The 26,900-nt window shown below is 40.4% G+C and overlaps 1 protein-coding gene and 1 pseudogene across 1 annotated transcript; one reads left to right on the forward strand and one right to left on the reverse strand.

The window, feature by feature from the left end:
* The first annotated feature begins 923 nt into the window (after window positions 1-923).
* Window positions 924-3,038, forward strand: LOC148007787 (prothymosin alpha pseudogene; annotated as a pseudogene).
* An 18,579-nt stretch (window positions 3,039-21,617) lies between these two features.
* On the reverse strand, window positions 21,618-22,562 carry LOC148007788 (olfactory receptor 2AG2-like). Its single transcript, XM_087596663.1, has one exon. The coding sequence runs from the start codon at window positions 22,560-22,562 to the stop codon at window positions 21,618-21,620; it is 945 nt and encodes a 314-aa protein (XP_087452789.1).
* Between the last annotated feature and the right edge of the window lie 4,338 nt (window positions 22,563-26,900).

A 26,900-nucleotide genomic window follows, 5' to 3' on the forward strand; every position in this document is an offset into this window, starting at 1 on the left:
TATGATTTTGAAACTAGATCTTGCTTTTCTGGTGTGTTTGGATATTCCATGTTTGTTTTGTGGGAGAATTGGGCTCCGATGGTGCCATGTAGTCTTGGTTTCTGTTGCTTGGGTTCCTGCGCTTGCCTCTCACCATCAGATTATCTCTAGTGTTGGTTTGTTCTGCTATTTCTGACAGTGGCTAGACTGTCCTATAAGCCTGTGTGTCAGGAGTGCTGTAGACCTGTTTTCCTGTTTTCTTTCAGCCTGTTTTGGGGACAGAGTGTTCTGCTTTCAGGCGTGTAGTTTTTCCTGTCTACAGGTCTTCTGCTGTTCCTGTGGGCCTGTGTCTTGGGTTCACCAGGCAGGTCTCTTGCAGCAGAAAAGTTGGTCTTACCTGTGGTCCTGAGGCTCAAGTTTGCTCGTGGGGTGCTGCCCTCGAGCTCTCTGCAGCAGCAGCAACCAGGAAAATCTGCGCCTCCGTTTCCGGGAGATTCCGTGTACCAGGGTTCCAGATGGCGTTTGGTGTTTTCCTCTGGAGTCAGAGATGTGGGCCGAGTGTAGACTCTTCTGGTTTCCCAGGCATGTCTGCCTCTCTGAAGGTTTAGCTCTCCCTCCCACGGGATTTGGGTGCAGAGAACTGTTTATCCGGTCTGTTCCTTCAGGTTCCGGCGGTGTCTCAGGCGCAATGGTCCTGCTGCTCCTGGGCCCTCCCCCACGGGAACCCAGAGGCCTTATACAGTTTCCTCTTGGGCCAGGGATGTGGGTAGGGGTGGGCAGTGTTGGTGGTCTCTTCCGCTCTGCAGCCTCAGGAGTGCCCACCTGACCAGGCGGTGAGGTCTCTTTCCCACGGGGTCTGTGAGCAGAGAGCTGCTGCGGGCCGGGATCTGCGGGTATAGATGAACTTTTAAATTTAAAAATTATAATGGAGAAATAGTGATCCCATGTTAGGGCGGAACATCAGGTAAGAAGTCAATGTCATATCCACCATTCTAGTAAGCATGGCAGAAAAATTCAAAACCAGAAAAAAATGTCAGTTTTATAATAATAAATTGACTAGTTTACGGGCATTTCTTCTATTGAACTTATATAGTGTTTTTTTCTTATGTGTGTGTGTGTGTGTGTGTGTGTGTGTGTGTGTGTGTGTGTGTTTATTAAGGAAATAGAATCCATTTTATTGTCTCAATGTTTAAAATAAAATAAAAAACAATGATCCCTCAAGCAGCATTTCTTAACATTTAATTGTGTAATGAGTGGCTAAGTGAAAACTGAGGAAGAAGGATAAGGAGAGAACTGGGTAAGAGGTGGGGAGTAGCCTGATTTAGACCACTGCTAGCTGTGGTATGTGCTTCCTGAGTTCTGTGGACACTAACTACATAAACATGAGCCCATGTGAATATGTGCATGGCAAGGTAGAAAAGAGAACCAGAATTGAATCAGTTTTAGGAGGGCCAAGTATGCTGAGTAGCACTGAGGAAGACCTGATATTAGCATGACCTTGATTAGCTTCTGCAGCTAATAACATCATACACAAGAAGCACAGGGGATATTAGAGTGTGGAACTTTCACAGAAATTGCAGGACATCTTTTTTTTCCTTGACAGAGCTCCACAGATGTTCATTGTTTCTTGCTGAGTTTTCTTCACCATGTATTAGGTGTTTGAATGCTTAGGTAGAAAAATATGCACTAGAAGAACCCAAGAACCCAAGAACTAAGACCCAAGAACATATGTAATGTTAAGATGTGCTGACATGCCAAGCCAGGGGATTTGTGTTGAAAGATTCAATAAGATCCACTTTTCAGCCCTGCTTATCCCATTCACATGGTACTCAGCACCTAAGTATGGACCTAGGGTTTCTTAGTTCTTCCTTGTCACCCTCTTTAGCCATTTCTCCCTGCCCATAATAAATTACTCTATCAAGGACATCACAGCCATTATTCATGTCTGGGACCCAGGCAGGCTACCTGTGCCCTCTTTCTTCTCTATCCTGCTCTCTCCAAAGTACTCTTAAACCTGCTACTGCAAGCCTGCCTAGTCCTTCCTCCTAGCCCACCTACATCTACTTTAGAGTCAACAGCTATGCATAGAGGGGATCAGGGTATCTCTTCTGCCCTTCATGGAATAGTACCCCAACCTCTTCTCTTTTTTCCAACCCCTTCTTAAAAGAATTGTGGAGTCATAATTCCTCACCTGACTACTGGCTTATCATTCAACCAAACCACTGATCTATTCTGACTGCTTGTTGTCAACTCAGAGATCTAATCACAATCCCAGGTCTGAGAGTAGTTGGAGTCTGAATCCTAAAATCCAATGACATTCAAAACTGAAAACCAAGCATCACTCTTCTGGTCCACAAACTGTCAGATTAGTTCAAAACAACCAAAGAATGAAAAACCCACTCAACAAAGCTGAGACAAGATGCCTGCAACAGGAAAACCACAAACATTATAATTACAGAAGCCTAAATAACAGCAGAAAACACTATGTGAACAACCAAGACGATATACCTCCTGAAGAAGCCAGCAACTTTATTGCAACAATATCCAAGATAAACAATTGGGTTGAAGCACGAAGCAAATGGTTCAATATAGCACTTATGAATGTGTTCAAGAGCCCCACTGGCTGCTCTGAAATGCCATGCTTGTATTGTTCCTGAGTTGTGCTCTGCGCTTACTGCAGCAACCTTTGCTGCCCACTGCCTCTTTCAATGTGGTCTCCGGCAGCTTTCTCACCAGAATCCTTGCTTGACTAATTCCTTACTTGCAGCATTGGACCACCACCAGCATGCCCCACCAAGTCAGATGCAGCAGTGGACACCAGCTCTGAGATCACCACCAAGGACTTGAAGGAGAAGAAAGTTGAGGGGGCAGAGAATGGAAGAGATGCACCTGCCAATGGGAAAGCTCAAAAGGGCAAAAATGGGGAGTAGGAGACTGACAATGAGGTAGGTGAAGAAGAGAAAGAAGGTGGGGAAGAGGAGGAGGCAGAAGAGGAAGAGGAAGCGGAAGAGGAGGAGGAAGAAGAGGAAGAGAGGGAAGAGGAGGAAGGAAGGTGGTGATATGGAAGATGATGGAGATAAAGATGTGGAAGTTGAGGCTCCTATGAGCAAGCATGTAGCTGAAGACAACGACGATGACGACGATGACGAAGACGACGATAATGTTGACACCAAGAAACAGAAGACTGATGAAGATGACTAGACAGCAAAAGGAAAAGATAACTTTACACACCATGACATATTCACCCTCCACTTCCTGTCTCAGAATTTAAAAGTGGTCATCTTTGAGTACAGAAGCAGGCCCTGCCTGCCCAAGTAGGCAGTGCCACCCACAGATGACATGTGCTCTCCACTCCCCCACCAAAACCACAAAATGAATTGGCAACATGGGAGGAGAAAAGACCCAGAACTTCTTAGGCGCTGCTTTTTTTCTTAAAAATACATTAAAAGGAAAATCTGTATTTGTTATTTACATTTTATATTTTTGTAAGTATTGTTAGGGGTCAGACATTTTTAGTGATAATGGGTGACCGAACCAGCCTTCAGAGTGTTTTCTGCCCTACTTCAGACTTTACTTGTGCTGTGACCATATACATTATAATCTCAAAGGAGGAAAAAACCTTGTTAGGAATAAAAAACAAAACTAAACAAAAAAAGCAACAATGAAAAAACAATCTTTTTTTTCTTTTTTTTTGGAGCTGGGGACCGAACCCAGGGCCTTGCGCTTGCTAGGCAAGTGCTCTACTGCTGAGCTAAATCCCCAACCCCACGAGAAAACAATCTTATTCCAAGCAATCTAGTAGTTTTTTTGTGTATGTACCTAGCTGTACTACAAGTAGTTGGTTTGTATGAGATGGTTAAAAAGACCAAAGATAAAAAGATTTTTTTACTTTTTTTTGTCTATGAAGTTGCTGTTTGTTTGTTTGTTTGTTTATTTATTTATTTGGTCTGTTTGATGTATGTGTGAAACAATGTCCAACAATAAAACCAGAATTTTAATTTGCTGAGTTGTTCTAAATAAATGAATGAATGAATGAATGAATGAATAAACAAATGTGTTCAAGGCCCTAAATGGGTTATGAATAAACATCTTAATGATAACTGTGGAAACAACACTTTAATGAAATAGTGAAAATAGTTTGAAATGTATATGCAAATGCAGAAAACACAGTCTGAAACAAAATGTGAAATAAAAAACCCAGGAATTCAATAAAAAGCTCAGAGGTAACTCTCACCAACATATTATATGACATGGAAGGGAGAAATTTAGATCTTGAAGACAAAGCAGAGTAAGTGGATAATTCATTCAAAAATATATTAAATCTAAAAGTATCCAGGCACAAAATATTCAGGCAACTTGGGACACAAGAAAAGACTATGAATAATGTTTATAGAGGAAGGAGAAGAAACCCAGGTCTAAGGCACATTAATTGTCTTTAACAAAAAAATAGAATAAAACAGCTCCTTTGTTAGCAGTGGGACTCCATGGCCACTTCTCCCCTTCTGTGCTGTGACCCTATCTGGCTTTAACCTATTCAGATCCTGGATATGCTGCCAGAGTTTGTGTTAGTTCATATGTGTGTCAATTCCTGTTGTATCTGGAAGACACTGTTTGCTTGGAGTCACTTCTGACTCTACATTCTTCACCCCCCCATTCTACATACATCCCTGAATCTTGAGGGTAAGGTTTAATGGAGGCATCCCACTTAGAGCTGAGGGTTCCAATGTGTCTTATTTTCCTCACATTGTCCATATTTGTGTCTCTGTGTTAATTCCCATCTACCTCAAGAAGGAGTGTCTCTGATGTAGGTTGAGACAGACAGTATGCAATCAGGAGTCATTGATTTGCTATATTCTTTTAGCACAATAATAAAGTTTTCCCCTAGATCCACAAGCTATGTAGTCTTAGTTCTTACCAACATTATCAGTGTCAGATATGTAGGGTCTATCAATGGAGTGTATTTTAGATTCAATCAAATTGATTGGTGGCCTCTACAATATTTGTACATAACTTTGATACCAATAAATATAAACAAAGATAAAAAGATACAAATTATAGCAACAGCACTTCCAGAGGACATGCTACCTTGGTGTATGACACTGTCAAAATCCAAAACAAGACTTGAATTTAATCTTATTCAGGAGTAATGACATTAAACAGTGTTCGGTTTTCCTTGAGCAGACTTGCTCATATACCTTCCCCCGACCCCATAACCATACAGTTCTACCTTATGTAATAGATTGCTAAAGGAGAGGAAATGTGAGAATGAGAATCTAATCATATTTTAAAATAGATTTTATGCTTGCTTTATCTTATACTTGTAGATTTGTTTTTTAATAACACAATCTTCTGAAATTTTACATATGTATACAATGACCTAGTATAAAATCTCCTATTTCCCCCTCCAACTCCCCTAAGATCCATTCCCAAAAGAACCCCCTCTGACCTCATATCCCCTTTATGCTTTAATAATCAATCAAGTTCAAATATTTGGTCAACATGTTCATGGGCATGAGGCCATCCACAGGAGCATGGCTAACTTACTAGTGGACAAATTCACAAATAATAATGCCTTTCTTACTAAAGAAGTAATAAATGATTTAAATTGTCAAGAAAGCAAGGTATATTGTTATTTCTTCTATTTTCCAGATTTCAAATGTCATCAATTATGGATGGAGACTCATGAGTTCCCTTCCCATCCTTGTTGAAACATTGCCAGTCCTAATCTTCTCAAGTCTTATGCAGAAACACCACAGCTTCTATGACTTCATGGTTTCATTGATTGTAGCAGACCCAGAGTTATCAGTAGAGCCCCAGTGGCAGTCAAAACAGCACTTTGTACACTGCATTTATTTACACTAAGGATATGGTAAACCCTTACTGCTGAAGACAATACATACTCTGCTTGCAGTACATATAGGAATCAATCTAAAATTGGTTGGGAATCTCTCTCTCTCTCTCTCTCTCTCTCTCTCTCTCTCTCTCTCTCTGCCAGGTAGCTTTCAGTTTCAGGGTGCCATGAAGGCTGTTCAGAGAGAAAACAGTTTGCTCATGGATGAACACTACATGCTATGATACTAAATTAGACAAAAAGTATCTATTAGTACACGTCTATTATGGGTCAGCCCACTGATTTCTGATGGGTATAAGAAACTTATTTTCCAAGAGGAAGAAATGAATGCAGAGATTCAGATTTAGTCAAAGTATTGACAACTGTCTTTAGTTGCTTAGTCCTAAGTGGAGCATCTCCATGTTTGGGGAACATCCAGAAAGAGGACACTAAAACATGTAAAAGCCAGAGAGTGGACAGAGGAATTTTTAAATTCATTGTTATAGACATTTTTAACTGTTGTGACATGGGATCAATATTATTTCATTTGTATTTCCCTGGTAACTAAAGATGTTGAATATTAGTTATCCTGAGAAAATTGTTTATAGCAGGGATCAGCCTTTTCTGATAAGGATAGCAAAGAAAGAGAAATAAATCAATAGATTAAACCCATCCCTTCCCAAGGATCCTGTGATAGACACCAGATAATCACCGGTATCTATCTCCTACATATATTTGGGGAAATGGTAATGCCTGGGTGATCATTTGGCCCTTGAAACAAGGAATAGACGTTCACATTCCTTCAGTATACCACCATAAGAAATACCTCCTTTTTGTTTGGTATTTGACCTCTTAAGCTCCAAAAGTAATTCCAGCATGAAATGTTTTCTTGAGATTTTCCCTTTAGGGTTTGTGAATAGAAAGGCTCTATTTTGATACAGGTTATTTGTGGAGCTGTATGCTTTGAGAGACAGTAACAAAGCTTCCTGCTATGTCTCTTCTAATGCTTCAGACCTCACTCATTGTCATCTGCACTCTAGACATCTTATACAAAAAGTCACATTGAAATTTGAGGACATTTCTATCATTCTTCCCCTCTGTCTAGACCCTGGGTGCTAGAATTTTTGATATTGCTTCCCTGAAAAAGTTGTTAGTGCTTACATTTTGTTTGATTGAATTATTCTGGATTTTAAAGATCTAATATTGAATTCAAAATTAAGTACCTCAAAACAGAGCTGAACATTGTTGGTTGAATTTCATACCCTTTATATGACATTGACAGTATCACAGAAAAGCCAAATGAAATTAATTAAATATTTAAATATATTTGACAATGACATGGATTAGTGAATACCAACATATTTTTATGATTGAATCCCTAGATCACAACCAAAAATAAGAAAAGTATAATTCAGAGAGCTCACCGCCCAGACAGGTGGGCACTCCTGAGACTGCAGGGCAGGAGATACCGCCAGTACTGCCCACCCCTGCCAATATCCCTGGCCCAAGAGGAAACCTTATATGGACTCTGGGAACAGGAAGATAGGGACACTCAAGCTGTTGCCCAGACACACCCCAGATCTGAAGGGACCCGGTCAAATAGCTCCCTGCACCCAAATCCCGTGGGAGGGAGAGCTAGACCTTCAGAGGGGCAGACATGCCTGGGAAGTCAGATGAGATCACTCTCTGCCCACATTTCTGACTCTAGAGGAAAATGACTAGCACCATCTGGGTCCCCTGTACACAGGGTTCCAAGCAAAGGAGGAGCAAGCCCTCCTGGTTGTTGCCTTCATGGAGGACTAATACGCAGCTATGAGAAGCGACACCAGGCCTGAGACCAGAGGTTAGACCAACTTTTATGCTCCAAGTGACCTACCTGGTGGACTCAGGACTCAAAAAGGCAAAATTCCTCCAGGACCAGGCACTTCCAGTTTCTAGCTGGGGCCTGAACCTTGCTGATCCAGGCCCAGAGCTGCCTGCTCCCAAACCCCTTGGGAGAGAGAGCTCACGGCCCAGACAGATGGGCACTCCTGAGACTGCAGGGCAGGAGAGACCACTAGTACTGGCTAACCCTGCTCATATCCCTAGACCTAGAGGAAAACACCTAGGGCCCTGTGTGCACAGAGTCCTGAGCAAAGGCAGGACAGGCCCTTCCAGTTGCTGCCCTCACGGAGAGCTGAAACCCAGATCTGAGAAGCAAGTCCTGACCCCAGACCAGAGGCAAGACCAACTTTTATGCTACAAGTGGCCTTCCAGGTATACTCAGTACACAGGCTGACAGGAACACTTGAAGACCAGTAGACAGGAAAGACTACACTCCTGAAAGCAGAACACTCTGTTCCCATGACTGGCTGAAAGAAAACAGGAAAACAGGTCTACAGTGCTCCTGACACACATAGGATGGTCTAACCACTGTAGGAAATAGCAGAACAAGGTAACACCAGAGACACCATGATGGCAAGAGGCAAGCACAGGAACCCAAGCAACAGAAACCAAGACTAGATGGCATCATCGGAGCCCAATTCTCCCAACAAAGCAAACACTGAATATCCAAACACACCAGAAAAGCAAGATCTAGATTTAAAATCACATTTAATCATGATGATGGAGGACTTCAAGAAAGACATAAAGAACTCCCTTAGAGAAATACAAGAAAACACAAATAAACAAAGAGAAGCCTATAGAGAGGAAATGCAAAAATCCCTGAAAGAATTACAGGAAAACACAATCAAACAGGTGAAAGAATTAAAAATGGAAATAGAAGCAATAAAGAAAGCAAAAAGGGAGACAACCCTGGACATAGAAAACCAAAAGAAGAGACAAGGAGCAGTAGATACAAGGATCGCCAACAGAATGCAAGAGATAGAAGAGAGAATCTCAAGAGCAGAAGATTTCATAGAAATCAGCGACACAACTGTCAAAGATAATGTAAAAAGGAAAAAGCTACTGGCCCAAAACATACAGGAAATCCAGGACACAATAAGAATATCAAACCTAAGGATAATAGGTAAAAAGAGAGTGAAGACTCCCAACTCAAAGGACCAGTAAATATCTCCAAAAAAAACCCAAAACAAAACAAAACAAAAAAACAAAAAAAAAAAAAAACAAAAAAAACCATAGAAGAAAACTTTCCTAACCTAAAGAAAGAGATGCCCATGAACATACAAGAAGCCTACAGAACTCAAAATCGATTGGACCAGAAAAGAAAATCCTGCCATGACATAATAGTCAAAACACCAAATGCACAAAATAAAGAAAGAATATTAAAAGCGGTAAGGGAAAAAGGTCAAGTAACATATAAAGGCAGGCATCTCAGAATCACGCCAGACTTCTCACCAGAGAATGAAAGTCAGAAGATCCTAGACAGATGTCACACAGACCCTAAGAGAACACAAATGCCAGCTCAGGTTACTGTATCCAGCAAAACTCTCAATTAACAGAGATGGAGAAACCATGATATTCCCTGACAAAATCATATTTACACAATATCTTTCTACAAATCCAGCCCTAAAGAGGATAATAAATGGTAAAGCCCAATACAAGGAGGCAAGCTATACCCTAGACAAAGCAAGACACTAATCGTTTTGAAACAAAACAAAGAAAGGCAAGCAAAAACATAATCTCACATCCAAATACGAATATAACAGGAAGCAACAATCACTATTCCTTAATATCTCTCAACCTCAATGGACTCAATTCCCCTATAAGAAGACACAGATTAACAAACTGGATATGCAGTGAGGACCCACCATTTTGCTGCCTACAGGAAAAACACCTCTTAGACAAAGACACACTACCTCAGAGTAAAAGGCTGGAAAACAACTTTCCAAGCTAATGGTCAAAAGAGGCAAGCTGGAGCAGCCATTCTAATATAGAATAAAATCGATTTTCCACCAAAAGTAATAAAAAAAGATAAGGAAGGACACTTCATATTCATCAAAGGAAAAATCCACCAAGATGAACTCTCAATCCTAAATATTTTTGCTCCATATACAAGGGCACCTACATAAATAAAAGAAACCTTGAATGCCATCTGGGACCCGGTGCATGGGGGCTCCAGGAAAAGGCAGCACAGGCACTCATGGTTGCCACCTTCACAGAGAGCTCAAAAGCAGCCCCCACGAGCAACTTGAGTCGCGGGACCACAGGTAAGACCAACATTTCTGCTTCAAGCAAGCTGCCTGGTGGACTTAAGACACACAGAGGCATAATTCCTCTGGGACCAGACACTTCCGGTTTTTAGCTGGAGCCCCAACCTCACTGATCCAGGCCCACAGCTCACTGCTCCCAAACACATTGGGAGAGAAAACTCACCGACCATACAGGTGGGCACTCCTGAGACTGCAGAGCGGGAAAGACCACCAATACTGCCCATTTTTGCCCACATCCCTGGCCCAAGAAAACTGTATAAGGCCTCTGGGAACCAGAAGATAGGGCACTCTAGCAGCAGGTCCCTCACAGTCCAGACACCGCGTGGACCTGAAGGGACCCAGTCAACAGTTCTCTGCACCCAAATCTTGTGGGAGGGAGAGCTAAACATTCAGAGGGGCAGACATGTCTGGGAAGCCAGAAGATACTACACTTTGTCCACATTTCTGACTTCAGAGGAAAACACCTAATGCTATCTGGGACCCTGGTGCACAGGGACTCCTGGAAAAAGCGGCACAGTGTCTCCTGGTTGCCGACATCACAAGAGATCAAAAGCAGCCCCCCAGGAGCCACTTGGGCCATAGGAACACAGGTAAGACCAACTTGCCTGGTGGACTCAGGAGACAGGCCCACAGGAGCAGATGAAGTCCAGTAGACAGGAAAGACTACACACCTGAAAGCAGAACACTCTGTTCCCATAACTGGCTGAAAGAAAACAGAAAAACAGATGTACAGTACTCCTGACACACTGAGCTATAGGATGGCCTAGCCACTGTCAGAAATAGCAGAACAAGGTAACACCAGAGACAACCTGATGGCAAAAGGCAAGTGCAGGGACGCAAGCAACAGAAACCAAGACTACATGGCATCATTGGAGCCCAATTCTCCCAACAAAGCAAACACTGAATATCCAAACACACCAGAAAAGCAAGATCAAGATTTAAAATCACATTTGATCATGATGCTGGAGGACTTCAAGAAAGACATGAAGAACTCCCTTAGAACAATGCAGAGAAAACATAAATAAACAAGTAGAAACCTATAGAGAGGAATCCCAAAAATCCCTGAAAGAATTGCAGGAAAACACAATCAATCAGGTGAAGGAATTAAAAATGGAAATAGAAACAATAAAGAAAGGATACAGGGAAACAACCCTGGATATAGAAAACCAAAGGAAGAGAAAAGGGGTAGCAGATACAAGCATCACAAACCGAATGCAAGAAATAGAAGAGAGAATCTCAGGAGCAGAAGATTCCTTAGAAATCATCAACACAATGGTCAAAGATAATGTAAAACAGAAAAAGCTACAAGTCTAAAACATACAGGAAATACAGGACTCAATGAGAAGATCAAACCTAAGCATAATAGGTATAGAAGGGAGTGAAGACTCCCAGTTCAAAGGACCAGTAAATATCTTCAACAAAATCATAGAAGAAAACTTCCCTAACCTAAAGAAACAGATCCCCATAACATAAAAGAAGCCTAGAGAACTCTAAACAGATTGGACCAGAAAAGAAAATCCTGCCATCACGTAATGGTCAAAACACCAAATGCACAAAATAAAGAAAGAATATTAAGAGCAGTAAGAGAAAAAGGTCAAGTAACATATAAAGGTAGAACTATCAGAATCACACAAGACTTTTCACCAGAGACTATGAAAGACAGAAGATCCTGGACAGATGTCACACAGACCCTAAGAGAACACAAATGCCAACCCAGGTTACTGTATCCTGCAAGACTCTCAATTAACATAAATGGAGAAACCAAGATATTCCATGACAAAACCAAATATACACAATATCTTTCTACAAATCCAGTGCTACAAAGGATAATGAATGGTAAAGCCCAACATAAAGAGGCAAGCTAACTTGGCAACAAAACAAACAGAAGAAAAACACATAAACATAATCTCAATCCAAATATGAATATAACAGGAAGCAATAATCACTATTCCTTAATATCTCTCATTGATGAATGGTCTCAACTCCCCAATAAAAAGACATAGATTAACAGACTGGGTATGCAATGAGGACCCTGCATTCTGCTGCTTACAGGAAACACACCTCAGAGACAAAGACAGAAACTACCTCAGAGTAAAAGGCTGGAAAACAACTTTCAAAGCAAATGGTCTGAAGAAGCAAGCTGGAGTAGCCATTCTAATATCGAATAAAATCGATTTTCAACTAAAAGTCATCAAAAAAGCTAAGGAAGGACAGTTCATATTGATTAAAGGGAAAATCCACCAAGATAAACACTCAATCCTAAATCTCTATGCTACAAATACAAGGGAACCTACATATATAAAAGAAACCATACTAAAGCTCAAAGCACACATTGCACCTCACACAATAATAGTAGGAGATTTCAACACCCCACTGTCATCCATGGACAGATCATGGAAACAGAAATTAAACAGAGACATAGACAGACTAAGAGAAGTCATGAATCAAATGGGCTTAAAAGATATTTATAGTGCATTCTATCCTAAAAGAAAAGGATATACCTTCTTCTCACCACCTCATGATACTTTCTCCAAAATTGACCATATAATTGGTCATAAAACAGGCCTCAACAGATAAAGAAAGATAGAAATAATCCCATGCGTCCTATCAGACCACCACAGGCTAAAACTGGTCTTCAATAAGAATAAGGGAAGAATGCCCACATATACATGGAAGTTGAACAAGAGACTCAATGATAACCTGGTCAAGGAAGAAATAAAGAACGAAATTAAAGACTTCTTAGAATTTAATGAAAATGAAGGTACAACATACCCAAACTTACGGGACACAATGAAAGCAGTGATAAGAGGAAAACTCATAGCACTAAGTGCCTGCAAAATGAAACAGGAGAGAGCATATGTCAGCAGCTTGACAGCACACCTAAAAGGTCTAGAATAAAAAAAGCAAATGCACCTAGGAGGAGTAGAAGGCAGGAAATAATCAAACTCAGAACTGAAATCAACCAAGTAGAAACAAAAAGGACCATGGAAAGAATCAACAGAACCAAAAGTTGGTTCTTTGATAAAATCAACAAGATAGATATACCCTTAGCCAGACTAATGAGAGGACACAGAGAGTGTGTACAAATTAACAAAATCAGAAATCTGAAGGGAGACATAACTACAGATTCAGAGGAAATTCAAAAAATCATCAGATCTTACTATAAAAGCCTATATTCAACAAAACTTGAAAATCTGTAGGAAATGGACAATTTCCTAGACAGATACCAGGTACCGAAGTTAAATCAGGAACAGATAAACCAGTTAAACAACCCCATAACTCCTAAGGAAATAGAAGCAGTCATTAAAGGTCTCCCAACCAAAAAGAGCCCAGGTCCAGACAGGTTTAGTGCAGAATTCTATCAGACCTTCATAGAAGACCTCATACCAATATTATCCAAACTATTCCACAAAATTGAAATAGATGGAGCACTACCGAATTCCCTCTATGAAGCCACAATTACTCTTATGCCTAAACCACACAAAGACCCAACAAAGAAAGAGAATTTCAGACCAATTTCCCTTATGAATATCGACGCAAAAATACTCAATAAAATTCTGGCAAACCGAATCCAAGAGCACATCAAAACAATCATCCACCATGATCAAGTAGGCTTCATCCCAGGCATGCAGGGATGGTTTAATATACGGAAAACCATCAACGTGATCCATTATATAAACAAACTGAAAGAACAAAACCACATGATCATTTCATTAGATGCTAAGAAAGCATTTGACAAAATTCAACACCCCTTCATGATAAAAGTCCTGGAAAGAATAGGAATTCAAGGCCCATACCAAAACACAGTAAAAGCCATATACAGCAAACCAGTTGCTAACATTAAACTAAATGGAGAGAAACTTGAAGCAATCCCACTAAAATCAGGGACTAGACAAGGCTGCCCCCTCTCTCCCTCCCTATTCAATATAGTTCTTGAAGTTCTAGCCAGAGCAATCAGACAACAAAAGGATGTCAAGGGGATACAGATCGGAAAAGAAGAAGTCAAAATATCACTATTTGCAGATGATATGATAGTATATTTAAGTGATCCCAAAAGTTCCACCAGAGAACGACTAAAGCTGATAAACAACTTCAGCAAAGTGGCTGGGTATAAAATTAACTCAAATAAATCAGTAGCCTTCCTATACACAAAAGAGAAACAAGCCCAGAAAGAAATTAGGGAAACGACACCCTTCATAATAGTTCCAAATAATATAACATACCTAGGTGTGACTTTAACCAAATCTGTATAACCAGATCTGTATGATAAGAACTTCTAGTCTCTGAAGAAAGAAACTGAAGAAGACCTCAGAAGATGGAAAGATCTCCCATGCTCATGGATTGGCAGGATTAATATAGTAAAAATGACCATTTTACAAACAGCGATCTACAGATTCAATGCAATCCCCATCAAAAATAGCAATCCATATCTTCAGAAAATGAGACAGAAAAATTTGCAAATTCATCTGGAATAACAAAAAACATAGGATAGCTAAAAATATACTCAACAATAAAAAGACTTCTGGAGTACTCAAAGTCCCTGATCTCAAGCAGTATTACAGAGAATTTGTGATAAAAACTGCATGGGATTGTTACAGAGACAGACAGATAGACAAGTGGAATAGAATTGAATACCCAGAAATGAACCCACACACCTATGGTCACTTGATTTTTGACAAAGGAGCCAAAATCATCCAATTGAAAAAAAGATAGCATTTTCAGTAAACGGTGCTCGTTCAACTGGAGGTCAGTATGTAGAAGAATGCATATCGATTAATGCTTATCACCATGTACAAAGCTTAAGTCCAAGTGGATCAAGGACCTCCACATCAAACCAGATACACTCAAAGTAATAGAAGAAAAAGTGGGGAAGCATCTCGAACACATGGACATTGGAGAAAATTTCCTGAACAAAACACCAATTGCTTATGGTCTAAGATCAAGAATCGACAAATGGGATCTCATAAAACTGCAAAGCTTCTGGAAGGCAAAGGACACTGTCGTTAGGACAAAACGACAACCAAAAGATTGGGAAAAGTTCTTTACCAATCCTACAACAAATAGAGGGCTTATTTCCAAAATATACAAAGAATTCAAGAAGTTATACCGCAGGGAGACAAATAACCCTATTAAAAATGGGGTTCAGAGCTAAACAAAGAATTCACAGCTGAGAAATGCCAAATGGCTGAGAAAGACCTATAGAAATGTTCAACATCTTTAGTCATAAGGGAAATGCAAATCAAAACAACCCTGAGATTTCACCTCACCCCAGTGAGAATGGCTAAGATCAAAAACTCAGGGGACAGCATATGCTGGGGAGGATGTGGAGAAAGAGAAACACTCCTCCATTGTTGGTGGGATTGCAGACTGGTACAGCCATTCTGGAAATCAGTCTGGAGGTTCCTCAGAAAAATGGACATTGAACTACCTGAGGACTCAATTATACCTCTCTTGGGCATATACCCAAAAGATGCCACAACATATAACAAAGACACATGCTCCACTATGTTCATAGCAGCCTTATTTATAATAGCCAGAAGCTGGAAAGAACCCAGATGCCCTTCAACAGAGGAATGGATTCAGAAAATGTGGTACATCTACACAATCGAATATTACTCAGCTATGAAAAATAATGACTCCATGAAATTCATAGGCAAATGAATGGAACTGGAAAATATTATCCTGAGTGTGGTAACCCAATTACACAAAAGCACACATGGTATGCACTCATTGATCAATGGATATTATCTTAAATGCTTGAGATTCCCTAGATGCACAGAACACCTGAAACTGAACAAGGATGTCCCAAATGCCTATGTTTCACTTCTTCTTTAAAAGGGGAACAAGAATCCCCTTGGAAGGGCGTAGGGAGGCAAAGTTTCGAACAGCAGCTGCAGGAACACCCATTCAGAGCCTGCCAGGAATGTGGCCCATTCATATACAGCCACCAAACTGGAGAAGATGGATGAAGCAAAGAAGTGCAGGCTGACAGGAACCAATTGTAGATCTCTCCTGAGAGACACTGTAGAATTTGGCAAATACATAGGCGAATGCCAACAGCAAACCATTGAACCGAGAACGGGAACCCTGTTGTAGGAAACCGAGAAACTGGAAGAGCCTGAAGGGTCTTGAGACCCCATATTAACAACAATGCCAAGCAACCAGAGCTTCCAGGGGCTAAGCCACTACCCAAAGACTATACATGGACTGACCCTGGGCTCCAACCTTATAGGTAGCAATGAATAGCCTAGTAAGAGCATCAGTGCAAGGGGAAGCCCTTGTTCCTGCCAAGTCTGAACCCCCAGTGATCCTGATTTTTGGGAGAGAGTTTGGTAATTAGGGGAGGATGGGGAACCCATATAGTAGGGGAAGGGGAGGTGTTAGAGGGATATTGGCCCAGAAACCAGGAAAGGGAATAACAATTGAAATTTAAATAAGAAATACCTGAGTTAATAAAGACAGAGAAAAAAATAATAAAAAAAAGTCCTCCCCCCAAAAAAGAGCCTAGGCCCAGATGGATTAACTGCAGAATTCTATCAGTCCTTTATAGAAGACCTCATACCAATACTATCCAAACTATTCTATGAAATTGAGACAGATGGAGTGCTACCAAATTCCCTCTCTGAAGCCACAATTACTCTTATACCTAAACTACAAAAAGACCTAACAAAGAAAGAGAACTTCAGACCAATTTCCCTTATTAATATCCATGCAAAGATACTCAATAAAATTCTTGCTAATAGAATACAAGAGCACATCGAAACAGTCATCCATCATGATCAAGTAGGTTTCCTTCCAGAGATGTAGAGATTGTTTAATATATGGAAAACCATCAACATAATCCACTACATAAAGAAACTGAAAGACAAAAACCACATGATCATTTCATTAGATGCTGAGAAAGAATTTGAGAGAATTCAACACCCCTTCATGATAAAAGTCCTGGAAAGAACAGGAATTCAAGGTCCATAACTGAACATAGTAAAAGTCATATACAGCAAACCAGTAGCTAATATTAAACTAAATGGAGAGAAACTTGAGGCAATCCCACTAAAATTAGGGACTAGACAAGGCTGCCCACTCTCTCCCTACTTATTCAATATAGTTCTCAAAGTCCTAGCCGGAGCAGTTAGACAACATAAGGAAATCAAAGGTATACAGATTGGAAACGAGGAAATCAAATATCACTATTTGCAGACGTTATGATTAAATACTTAAGTGATTCCAAAATTTCCACCAGAGAACTATAAACCTGATAAACACCTTCAGCAAAGTGGCGGCTATAAAAATTAACTCAAATAAATCAGTAGCCTTCCTCTACAGAAAAGAGAAACAAGCTGAGAAAGAAATTAGGGAAACAACACCCTTCATAATAGTCCCAAATAATATAAAATACCTTGGTGTGACTTTATCCAAGCAAGTGAAAGATCTGTATGATAAGAACTTCAAGCTTCTGAAGAAAGAAATTGAAGAAGATCTCAGAAGATGGAAAGATATCCCATGCACAAGGATTAATATAGTAAAAATGGCCATTTTACCAAAAGCAATCTACAGATTCAATGAAATTCCCATAAAAATTCCAACACAATTCTTCATAGAGTTAGACACAACAATTGCAAATTCACCTGGAATAATAAAAAACCCAGGATAGCTAAAACTATCCTCAACAATAAAAGGACTTCTGGGGGAATCACTGTCCCTGAACTCAAACAGTATTACAGAGCAATAGTGATAGAAACTGCATGGTATTAGTACAGCAATAGAAAGAGAGACCAGTGGAATAGAATTGAAGAGCCAGAAATGAACCCACACACCTATGGGCACTTGATTTTTGACAAAGGAGCCCCCCCAAAAAAAAACAATGGAAAAAGATAGCATTTTCAGCAAATGGTGCTGGTTCAACTGGATGTCAGCATGTAGAAGAATGCAGATCAATCCATTCTTATCACCCTGTACAAAGCTTAAGTCCAAGCGGATCAAGGACCTCCACATCAAACCAGATACACTCAAACTAATAGAAGAAAAAGTGGGGAAGCATCTCGAACACATGGGCACTGAAGAAAATTTCCTGAACAAAATACCAATGGCTTATGCCCTAAGATCAAGAATCGACAAGTGGGATCTCATAAAACTTCAAAGCTTTTGTAAGGCTGAGGACACTATTTTTTAGGACAAAATGGCAACCAACAGATTGGAGAAATATCTCTACCAATCTTACAACTATAGAAAAAAGAGAACTCACGAAGTTAAAATGCTGGGAGACAAATAACCCTATTAAAATTGGGGTTCAAGCTAAACAAAAAATTCACACCTGAGGAATCCAAAATTGCTGAGAAGTACCTAATGTTCAACATCTTTTGCCATAAGGGAAATGCAAATCAAAACAACCCTGAGATTCCACCTCACACCAGTGAGAATGGCTAAGATCAAAACTCAGATGACAGCAAATCCTGGCAAGTATGTGAAGAAGAGGAACACTCCTCCATTGTTGGTGGGATTGCAGACTGGTACAACCATTCTGGAAATCAGTCTGGAGGTTCCTCAGAAAATTGGACATTGAACTACCTGAGGACCCAGCTATGCCTCTCTTGGGTATATACCCAAAATATGCCCCAACATATACAAATGCTCCAATATGTTCATAGCAGCTTTATTTATAATAGCTAGAAGCTGGAAAGAACCCAGATGCCCTTCAACAGTGGAATGGATACAGAAATTGTGGTACACCTACACAATGGAATATTACTCAGGTATCAACAACAATGACTTTATGAAATACATAGGCAAATGAATGGAACTGCAAAAAATCATCCTGAGTGTGGTAACCCAATCACAGTAAAAGATACATGGTTTGCATTCATTGATAAGTAGATTTTTGCCTAAATGCTCAAATTACCAGAGATGCACAGAATACATGAAACTCAAGAAGGATGACCAAAATGCATATGCTTTACTCCTTCCTTAAAATGGGAACAATAATACCCTTGGGAGAGTTTAGGGAGGCAAGGTTTAGAACAGACACAGTAGGAAAACCCATTCAGAGTCTGCCCCTCATTTGGCCCATACATATACAGCCAGTAAGTTCAGGCTTATAGGAACCAGATGTAGATCTCTCCTGAGACACACAGCCAGCAGCAAACAACTAAACTGAGACTAGGACCCCCTTGAAGGAATCAGAGAAAGGACTGAAAGAGCTTGAAGGGGCTGGAGACCCCATATGAACAACCATGCCAACCAACCAGAGCTTCCAGGGACTAAGCCACTACCCATAGACTATACATGTACTGACCCTGGGCTCCAACCTCAGAGGTAGCAGTGAATAGCCTAGTAAGAGCACCAGTGGAAGGGGAAGCCCTTGGTCCTGTCAAGACTGAATCCCTGGTGAATGTGATTGTTGTTGGAGGGTGGTAATGGGGTGAGTATTGGGAGTGGAACACCCATGTAGAAAGGGAGGGGGGAGGGGAAAGAGAATAACAATTGAAATGTAAATAAGAAATACCCAAGTTAATAAAGATGGAGAAAAAAAGAAGAGAAAAGTGTAATTCACTGTACAGTAGGCACACAAAGACAAACAAATGCATACACACACATACAAACACACAAATACACACACACCATACTGTGATATTGTCATTGCTTGTGATCGTCTACAGTATATAGTAAACCCTATTGCTAAATAGGTTCACAGTAAACATTATTACTAAAGACCCTGCATGATTTTGGTTGTAGGATACAGATAAATTCATGATCCTTTTTATAAATCTCTCTTCCTATTGGTTAGCTAGTATAGGGCTGTAAGGTATTAAGTACCCTGATGGTAGAAACAAATTATTAGACATCTTGCCCTGCTCTGGAACCTACATATTACAATAAATTTTTTTCAGGGAAGATATGGTCACTGGCAAAATTGTCACAACACTACTTATGGGGCAACTAACTGATTTCTTGGTTAGGTATGAAATCTATTGCACAGGAAACAACTCATTATTTTTGCTGTAAGCATGCTCAAACTCATGTCTAGAGAAATTATAGGCTGTAATTAAAGAGAGAGCCTATTGATAATGTGTTACCAAAGGTCATGCCAACTTATGTTCTATTTATTTATTTTATATTCATGGATTTGTGCAGCTCTTAGCTTTCATCAGAGAGTCTTCTTATTGTGGAGGGTAATGTTTAGTTCAGAGACTTTAACTGTCCAAAGTGTTGAGAATAAGCAGCTGTGATTGCTCAGGTAAAGATGTGACATCTCTATCAACCTTTCCACTTCAGGCTCAGGAACATCACAGGAAAGGGTGTGAAAACATGTAAGCTAGAGGATGGAAAGAGTGCTCTGAAAGCCTGGCCTCTGCACGAGGCATGCCTGTGGCACACATGAACTCACTGCATCTGTGATTACCTAGCCCTACACAAGATTAATTCAGCTAAAAATTCCACCATGGGTTGGGGAGGGGCTTTCTTTCCCTAACCTTAGCTAAGGAGTCACAGGCACTTAATAGCTGCCAAGGAAGGGAGAGTCGTTTCTTCCATGGGTAGTGAATGGTAGGTTGTTCATATCTCAGTGGATAATTCCCTGACCCATGTGTGTATAGGCAGCATTAATTACATTCAATGTGTTTTTAGGGGAAAAAGGAGGACATGGGGTTGGAAAGCAGATGTGTTGAGCAACCAGGATAGGATAAGTGGTGGGGGGTGTGTGGCAAAGACACATTATATTTATGTGTAAAATTGCAGATACTAGAAATGATAGGAAATGAATAAATTTTAAGAAGCAAAAATTCATTTCAAGTATACATTTTTTAAATAAACAAGAAAGTAAGTTACATTGTCATTTATTCTATTGTCCAAGTTTCAACCATTTTTTAGACAGGGCCTTACTATGAAACTTTGTTTATCCTGTCTCATGCTCACAGAAAACAACTTGCCTCCTGAGATGCACTGTCATGCTTGTCCCAGTTTATCTCAAATTGATACAAAAGCCATGAAAATTACATATATATATCAGGTACTATATGATATTGCACATTGCGAAATGTTTAAACCAGATAAATAATGGACATAAAGACATACTTAGAAAAAATATTGAAAATATTGAAAAGTATGAATTTACTTTGTTGTTTGTTTAATTACACACAGAACAACAGCATAGATTTTCTTCGAATTTCCATCACTGTGGGGGGCAGATCTCTCTCCTTTCCCCCAAACCCATGGCATCACTCAGAGCATCCATAAATGCTGTTGCTTACAAAATTGGACATTGGACAAATCTGTTGCTGTCAGTATTACATTTAACTGACTTTTTATGATCTAAATTTTTGAAAACCTAAATCATTCCCCTCCTAATAATGAGGCACCGCTTGAAGTTATTTCTATAGTTCTTGCTTGGATGTGATATAAAATCTCAGGGTTCAGGTGCAGTGAGTACTTCCCTGTAGAATTTTTAGTTGTATTAGGAAATAAAGACATAATAGAGAAACCTTAACAGTATGAATCTTATCCTATTAAATAACCTGTGAGGAGAATGTTCAAAAATTTACATAAGCTCAATCACAAGATACATGTTTTTTAGTGCCCAGTTTCTTTTCAAGAGTATTTCAGAGCAGAAGTCTTCTGATAAGGAGGAGTAATTAAATTTGGAAGAAAGATACTTTGTACTACCTTTATTGTATGGGGTGATGACAAGTATTTCCCATGACTCTCCTCGGAGCCCCAGTCACCTCCTTATTCCTCAGGCTATAGATAAGTGGGTTTAAAGCTGGGGTGACAATTGTGTAGAAAACAGAAAGGATATTGTCTTGCTTGGGATTGTGGTAGGAACTTGGTAGGAAATACATGACTATGAGAGCCCCATAGTACATGCCCACAACAGTCATGTGTGAAGAACAGGTAATAAGGGCTTTCTTCCCGCTCTCATTTGAGGGCATGTGGAGTACAGTGAACAAAATCCGTGCATAAGAGAAAAAGATGGCAGTAAGAGGGAGAATTAACATGAGCACACCTACCGAATAAACCACAAGCTTATAACTAGAGGTGTCTGTGCAGGCCAACTCCAGCGAGGGAGGTATCTCACATAAGAGGTGTTTGATATGCCTCGATTTGCAGAAAGAATAATGCATGGTATTAATGGCAAAACCCAGGGCCATCTGACTTGCCAGAATCCATGATGCAGTCACCATGAGCCAGCAGACTCTTGGACTCATGAGTATCATGTAGTTCAGAGGATGACAGATGGCCACATACCTGTCGTAGGCCATAAAAGCTAGAAGAAGGTCCTCTGCACCACCCAGTACTAATTCCACAAACATCTGAAGGGCGCAGCCTCCAAAGGAGATAGTGTTGTCTCTCAGAAGAAAATCCATAACAGTCTTGGGAGTAATGACTGAAGTCAGGAGAAGGTCAATGAGAGAGAGCTGCCCAAGTAGAAGGTACATGGGCACGTGGAGCCGGGTATTTACTGTGATGAGAAGGAGCAGTAGTCCATTGCTGGTCAGTGCCAGTGTGTACAGGGCTGTGATTGTTGCACAGAGCAGTCCAGGAGAGTCACTCCCACTCAGGATTCCTACCAAGATAAAGCCACTTCCCAAAGTTGAGTTCTTGAACTCCATTTTTTCAGGTTCTTTGGTTGCCTAGAAAAAGATATTTTGGTAAAAATTTTATTAATATTGACTCTAGCTTGTAGTATTGGAACCCCTTATGACACCAAAATGACTCCAACCACATGATTGCTTTCATTCTTTATATCAAAGTTTCTTGACTGAAATTGTATTTGATAAAAATTCTCAAGACAAATATTGATATTATTGACTGGGAAATAATTCTTAGCTCTAGACTGTAACACTATAATCATTACCAGTCCTAATTGATTATCTCTTGATATTAAAAAACTCTAAAATATTGAGACTGAAAGGGCAATGGAACCTAGAGCAACAGTGGGTCTTGTATTGTAGTTTAAGTCTTTATGTTTTGATATACACTCTACTTATTGCCATAGTATGCTTAGGGGACTTCATGTTACATTATATGAGAGACAAATTCCTTACCTCAGTTGGTGATAATCCTAGCTGCCTGAGTACACTAGCTTCTCTTCAGTTGCAAGTCAAATGTGGGGTGCAAGTGTAACATTTTTCAGCAGTGATTAATTTCTTTGTTTCCTAGGTTTGTGATGTACAACCAGAGTGTATGAAATGTCCTACTCTTTCCTTCATCTACAGTTGTGTTCTAGAAATAGCAGTGCAGGTATCCACATAACCAACAGCCTTTGGTTAGTTTCCTATGGATCAAGATAGTATCTTTTCTAGTGCCACTTCTACAGTGGATTGGTAGAGACAGCTTCTATTTGAGTGCTTGCATGGGTGGAGTCCCTCTGGCTTCCTGTCACTTTTCAGATTGTTCTTGGATCCTTATGCTCAGGTTTCTTTATCCTTTCTGCTGTCTTTTAACAAAATCAAAGTTACAGAAGGGAAGTAGAAATTCAAAGAGTTGATAAAAGAGCCTCTTTACTCTCCATCTGAGTGTCTCTGCATCCAGAGTAAGCAAGGGTCTCATCCAGAAACACTGTTCTTTGTCTTCTGATCCCATACTCTCCTCAGTTTCTTCTCTTGTGCTTCTCTTCAGAGGGACTTATCTCCCAGCTGAAAAGCACCCTCTGGAAATGTTGGCCTAGAAAATATTAAGCTAATGAATCCTCTAGAATTTGTTTCCTGGCTGGCTTTCCAGGTGTGTTCTATCACTTAGACAGTTTGTAAGGCCTAGGTTTCTCTCACTATTGAACATGGGATCTACCTTCTTCAGCTTCCCAAGTAGTGAGAAAATAGTTGTATTTTACCAAGCTTTCATAGATCTCATGAAACCAGAAAAGAAATATTGATGAGCCATGTCAACATTTTAGCTGCATTGTGCAATACTTGATTTGCTTGCCTGACTATAAAACCTATCATTTTAGTTAACTAATATATAGAAGTCACACTTTAGAAATTAAAGTGTCAACACCCGCGGATCCAGGCCCGCAGCAGCTCTCTGCTCCCAAACCCCGTGGGAGAGAGACCTCACCGCCTGAACAGGTGGGCACTCCTGAGGCTGCAGAGCGGAGGAGACCACCAACACTGCCCACCCCTGCCCACATCCCTGACCCAAGAGGCAACTGTATAAGGCCTCTGGGTTCCCGTAGGGGAGGGCCCGGGAGCGGCAGGACCCCTGCGCCTGAGACACCGCCGGAACCTGAAGGAAACAGACCAGATAAACAGTTCTCTGCACCCAAATCCCGTGGGAGAGAGCGCTAAACCTTCAGAGAGGCGGACACGCCTGGGAAACCAGAAGATACTGCACTCTGTGCACATCCAGACGCCAGAGGAAAACACCAAACGTCATCTGGAACCCTGGTGCACGGAGGCTCCCGGAAAGAGCGGCGCAGATCTTCCCGGTTGCTGCCACAGCGGAGAGGACTTAGGCAGTACCCCACGAGCAAACTTGAGCCTTGGAACCGCAGGTAGGACCAACTTTTCCCCTGCAAGAAACCTGCCTGGTGAACTCAAGACACAGGCCCACAGGAACAGCTGAAGACCTGTAGAGAGGAAAAACTACACGCCCGAAAGCAGAACACTCTGTCCCCATAACTGGCTGAAAGAAAACAGGAAAACAGGTCTACAGCACTCCTGACACACAGGCTTATAGGACAGTCTAGCCACGGTCAGAAATAGCAGAACAAAGTAACACTAGAGATAATCTGATGGCGAGAGGCAAGCGCAGGAACCCAAGCAACAGAAACCAAGACTACATGGCATCATCGGAGCCCAATTCTCCCACCAAAGCAAACACGGAATATCCAAACACACCAGAAAAGCAAGATCTAGTTTCAAAATCATATTTGATCATGATGCTGGAGGACTTCAAGAAAGACATAAAGAACTCCCTTAGAGAACAAGTAGAAGCCTACAGAGAGGAATCGCAAAAATCCCTGAAAGAATTCCAGGAAAACACAATCAAACAGTTGAAGGAATTAAAAATGGAAATAGAAGCAATCAAGAAAGAACACATGGAAACAACCTTGGACATAGAAAATCAAAAGAAAAGACAAGGAGCTGTAGATACAAGCTTCACCAACAGAATACAAGAGATGGAAGAGAGAATCTCGGGAGCAGAAGATTCCATAGAAATCATTGACTCAACTGTCAAAGATAATGTAAAGTGGAAAAAGCTACTGGTCCAAAACATACAGGAAATCCAGGACTCAATGAGAAGATCAAACCTAAGGATAATAGGTATAGAAGAGAGTGAAGACTCCCAGCTCAAAGGACCAGTAAATATCTTCAACAAAATCATAGAAGAAAACTTCCCTAACCTAAAAAAAGAGATACCCATAGGCATACAAGAAGCCTACAGAACTCCAAATAGATTGGACCAGAAAAGAAACACCTCCCGTCACATAATTGTCAAAACACCAAACGCACAAAATAAAGAAAGAATATTAAAAGCAGTAAGGGAAAAAGGTCAAGTAACATATAAAGGCAGACCTATCAGAATCACACCAGACTTTTCGCCAGAAACTATGAAGGCCAGAAGATACTGGACTGATGTCATACAGACCCTAAGGGAACACAAATGCCAGCCCAGGTTACTGTATCCTGCAAAACTCTCAATTAACATAGATGGAGAAACCACGATATTCCATGACAAAACCAAATTTACACAATATCTTTCTACAAATCTAGCACTACAAAGGATAATAAAGGGTAAAGCCCAACATAAGGAGGCAAGCTATACCCTAGAAGAAGCAAGAAACTAATCATCTTGGCAACAAAACAAAGAGAAGAAAAGCACACAAACATAACCTCACATCCAAATATGAATATAACAGGAAGCAATAATCACTATTCCTTAATATCTCTCAACATCAATGGCCTCAACTCCCCAATAAAAAGACATAGATTAACAAACTGGATATGCAATGAGGACCCTGCATTCTGCTGCCTACAGGAAACACACCTCAGAGCCAAAGACAGACACTACCTCAGAGTGAAAGGCTGGAAAACAACTTTCCAAGCAAATGGTCAGAAGAAGCAAGCTGGAGTAGCCATTCTAATATCAAATAAAATCAATTTTCAATTAAAAGTCATCAAAAAAGATAAGGAAGGACACTTCATATTCATCAAAGGAAAAATCCACCAAGATGAACTCTCAATCCTCATCTTCGGTTGGTTTATATACAAGTGTGCAATTTCTAGGCTTGAAAGTAAAATGATGCTATCTGGTGCTGGATAGAGGAGCCTTATTTTTTATTATGGCAGCTTGCTATTTTTGTAACATGGTGATTTGGTTGAACACAATAAAGTACAGTAGTAACTGATCTCCCCTTCTTCCTGGATGAGTGAGGAGATGATTAAATGTTGATGTCAGCATCCTTGAGCATATTCAGATGAGCTTCTGCTTCTGTTGAAAAGGATGCTGTGTTTGATTGTGGTCCGAAGCTTTGAAGCACTACTTGGCATCTCCTTCCTTGGAGGTCTCACTGTTTAAACATATCAGATTTGATAGCTTGTTGGTAAGGTGAGGTCCAGCTTGTCTCCACTAGGTCATCTTCATGTGAATCCGGTGGTTATACTGTTTTGTTCTAGGGATATTTCATTTTTTTAATAACGGTTTTAGCTGACATTCATGGAGAGAATGAATCCTTCGAAGTGTGCCACTAGTGAAAGGAAATCCTGTCTAGAGTATGTTTCTTTACAAAGCTGTGTCACACCATCCTTTAGGCCCTCTGCTGGAAAAGTAGAATCAAGTCTCAAATAATGCCTTTTAAATTGTATCCTCTAGTATTATAGATGTAGGACAGTACTGTATCATACCTCTGTGGATGTAAAATAGCTTGTACCTGCTTTATGATACGTAGTAGTGACCGTGCTTTATCAGAGCTGTTTTTAATAATGTTGCTCAGAATGTTTTCTTTCCAG

The sequence above is a fragment of the Rattus norvegicus genome, chromosome 1 (genome assembly GCF_021556685.1).
Source record: "Rattus norvegicus strain SHRSP/BbbUtx chromosome 1, alternate assembly SHRSP_T2T, whole genome shotgun sequence".
Taxonomy (NCBI): Eukaryota; Metazoa; Chordata; class Mammalia; order Rodentia; family Muridae; genus Rattus; species Rattus norvegicus.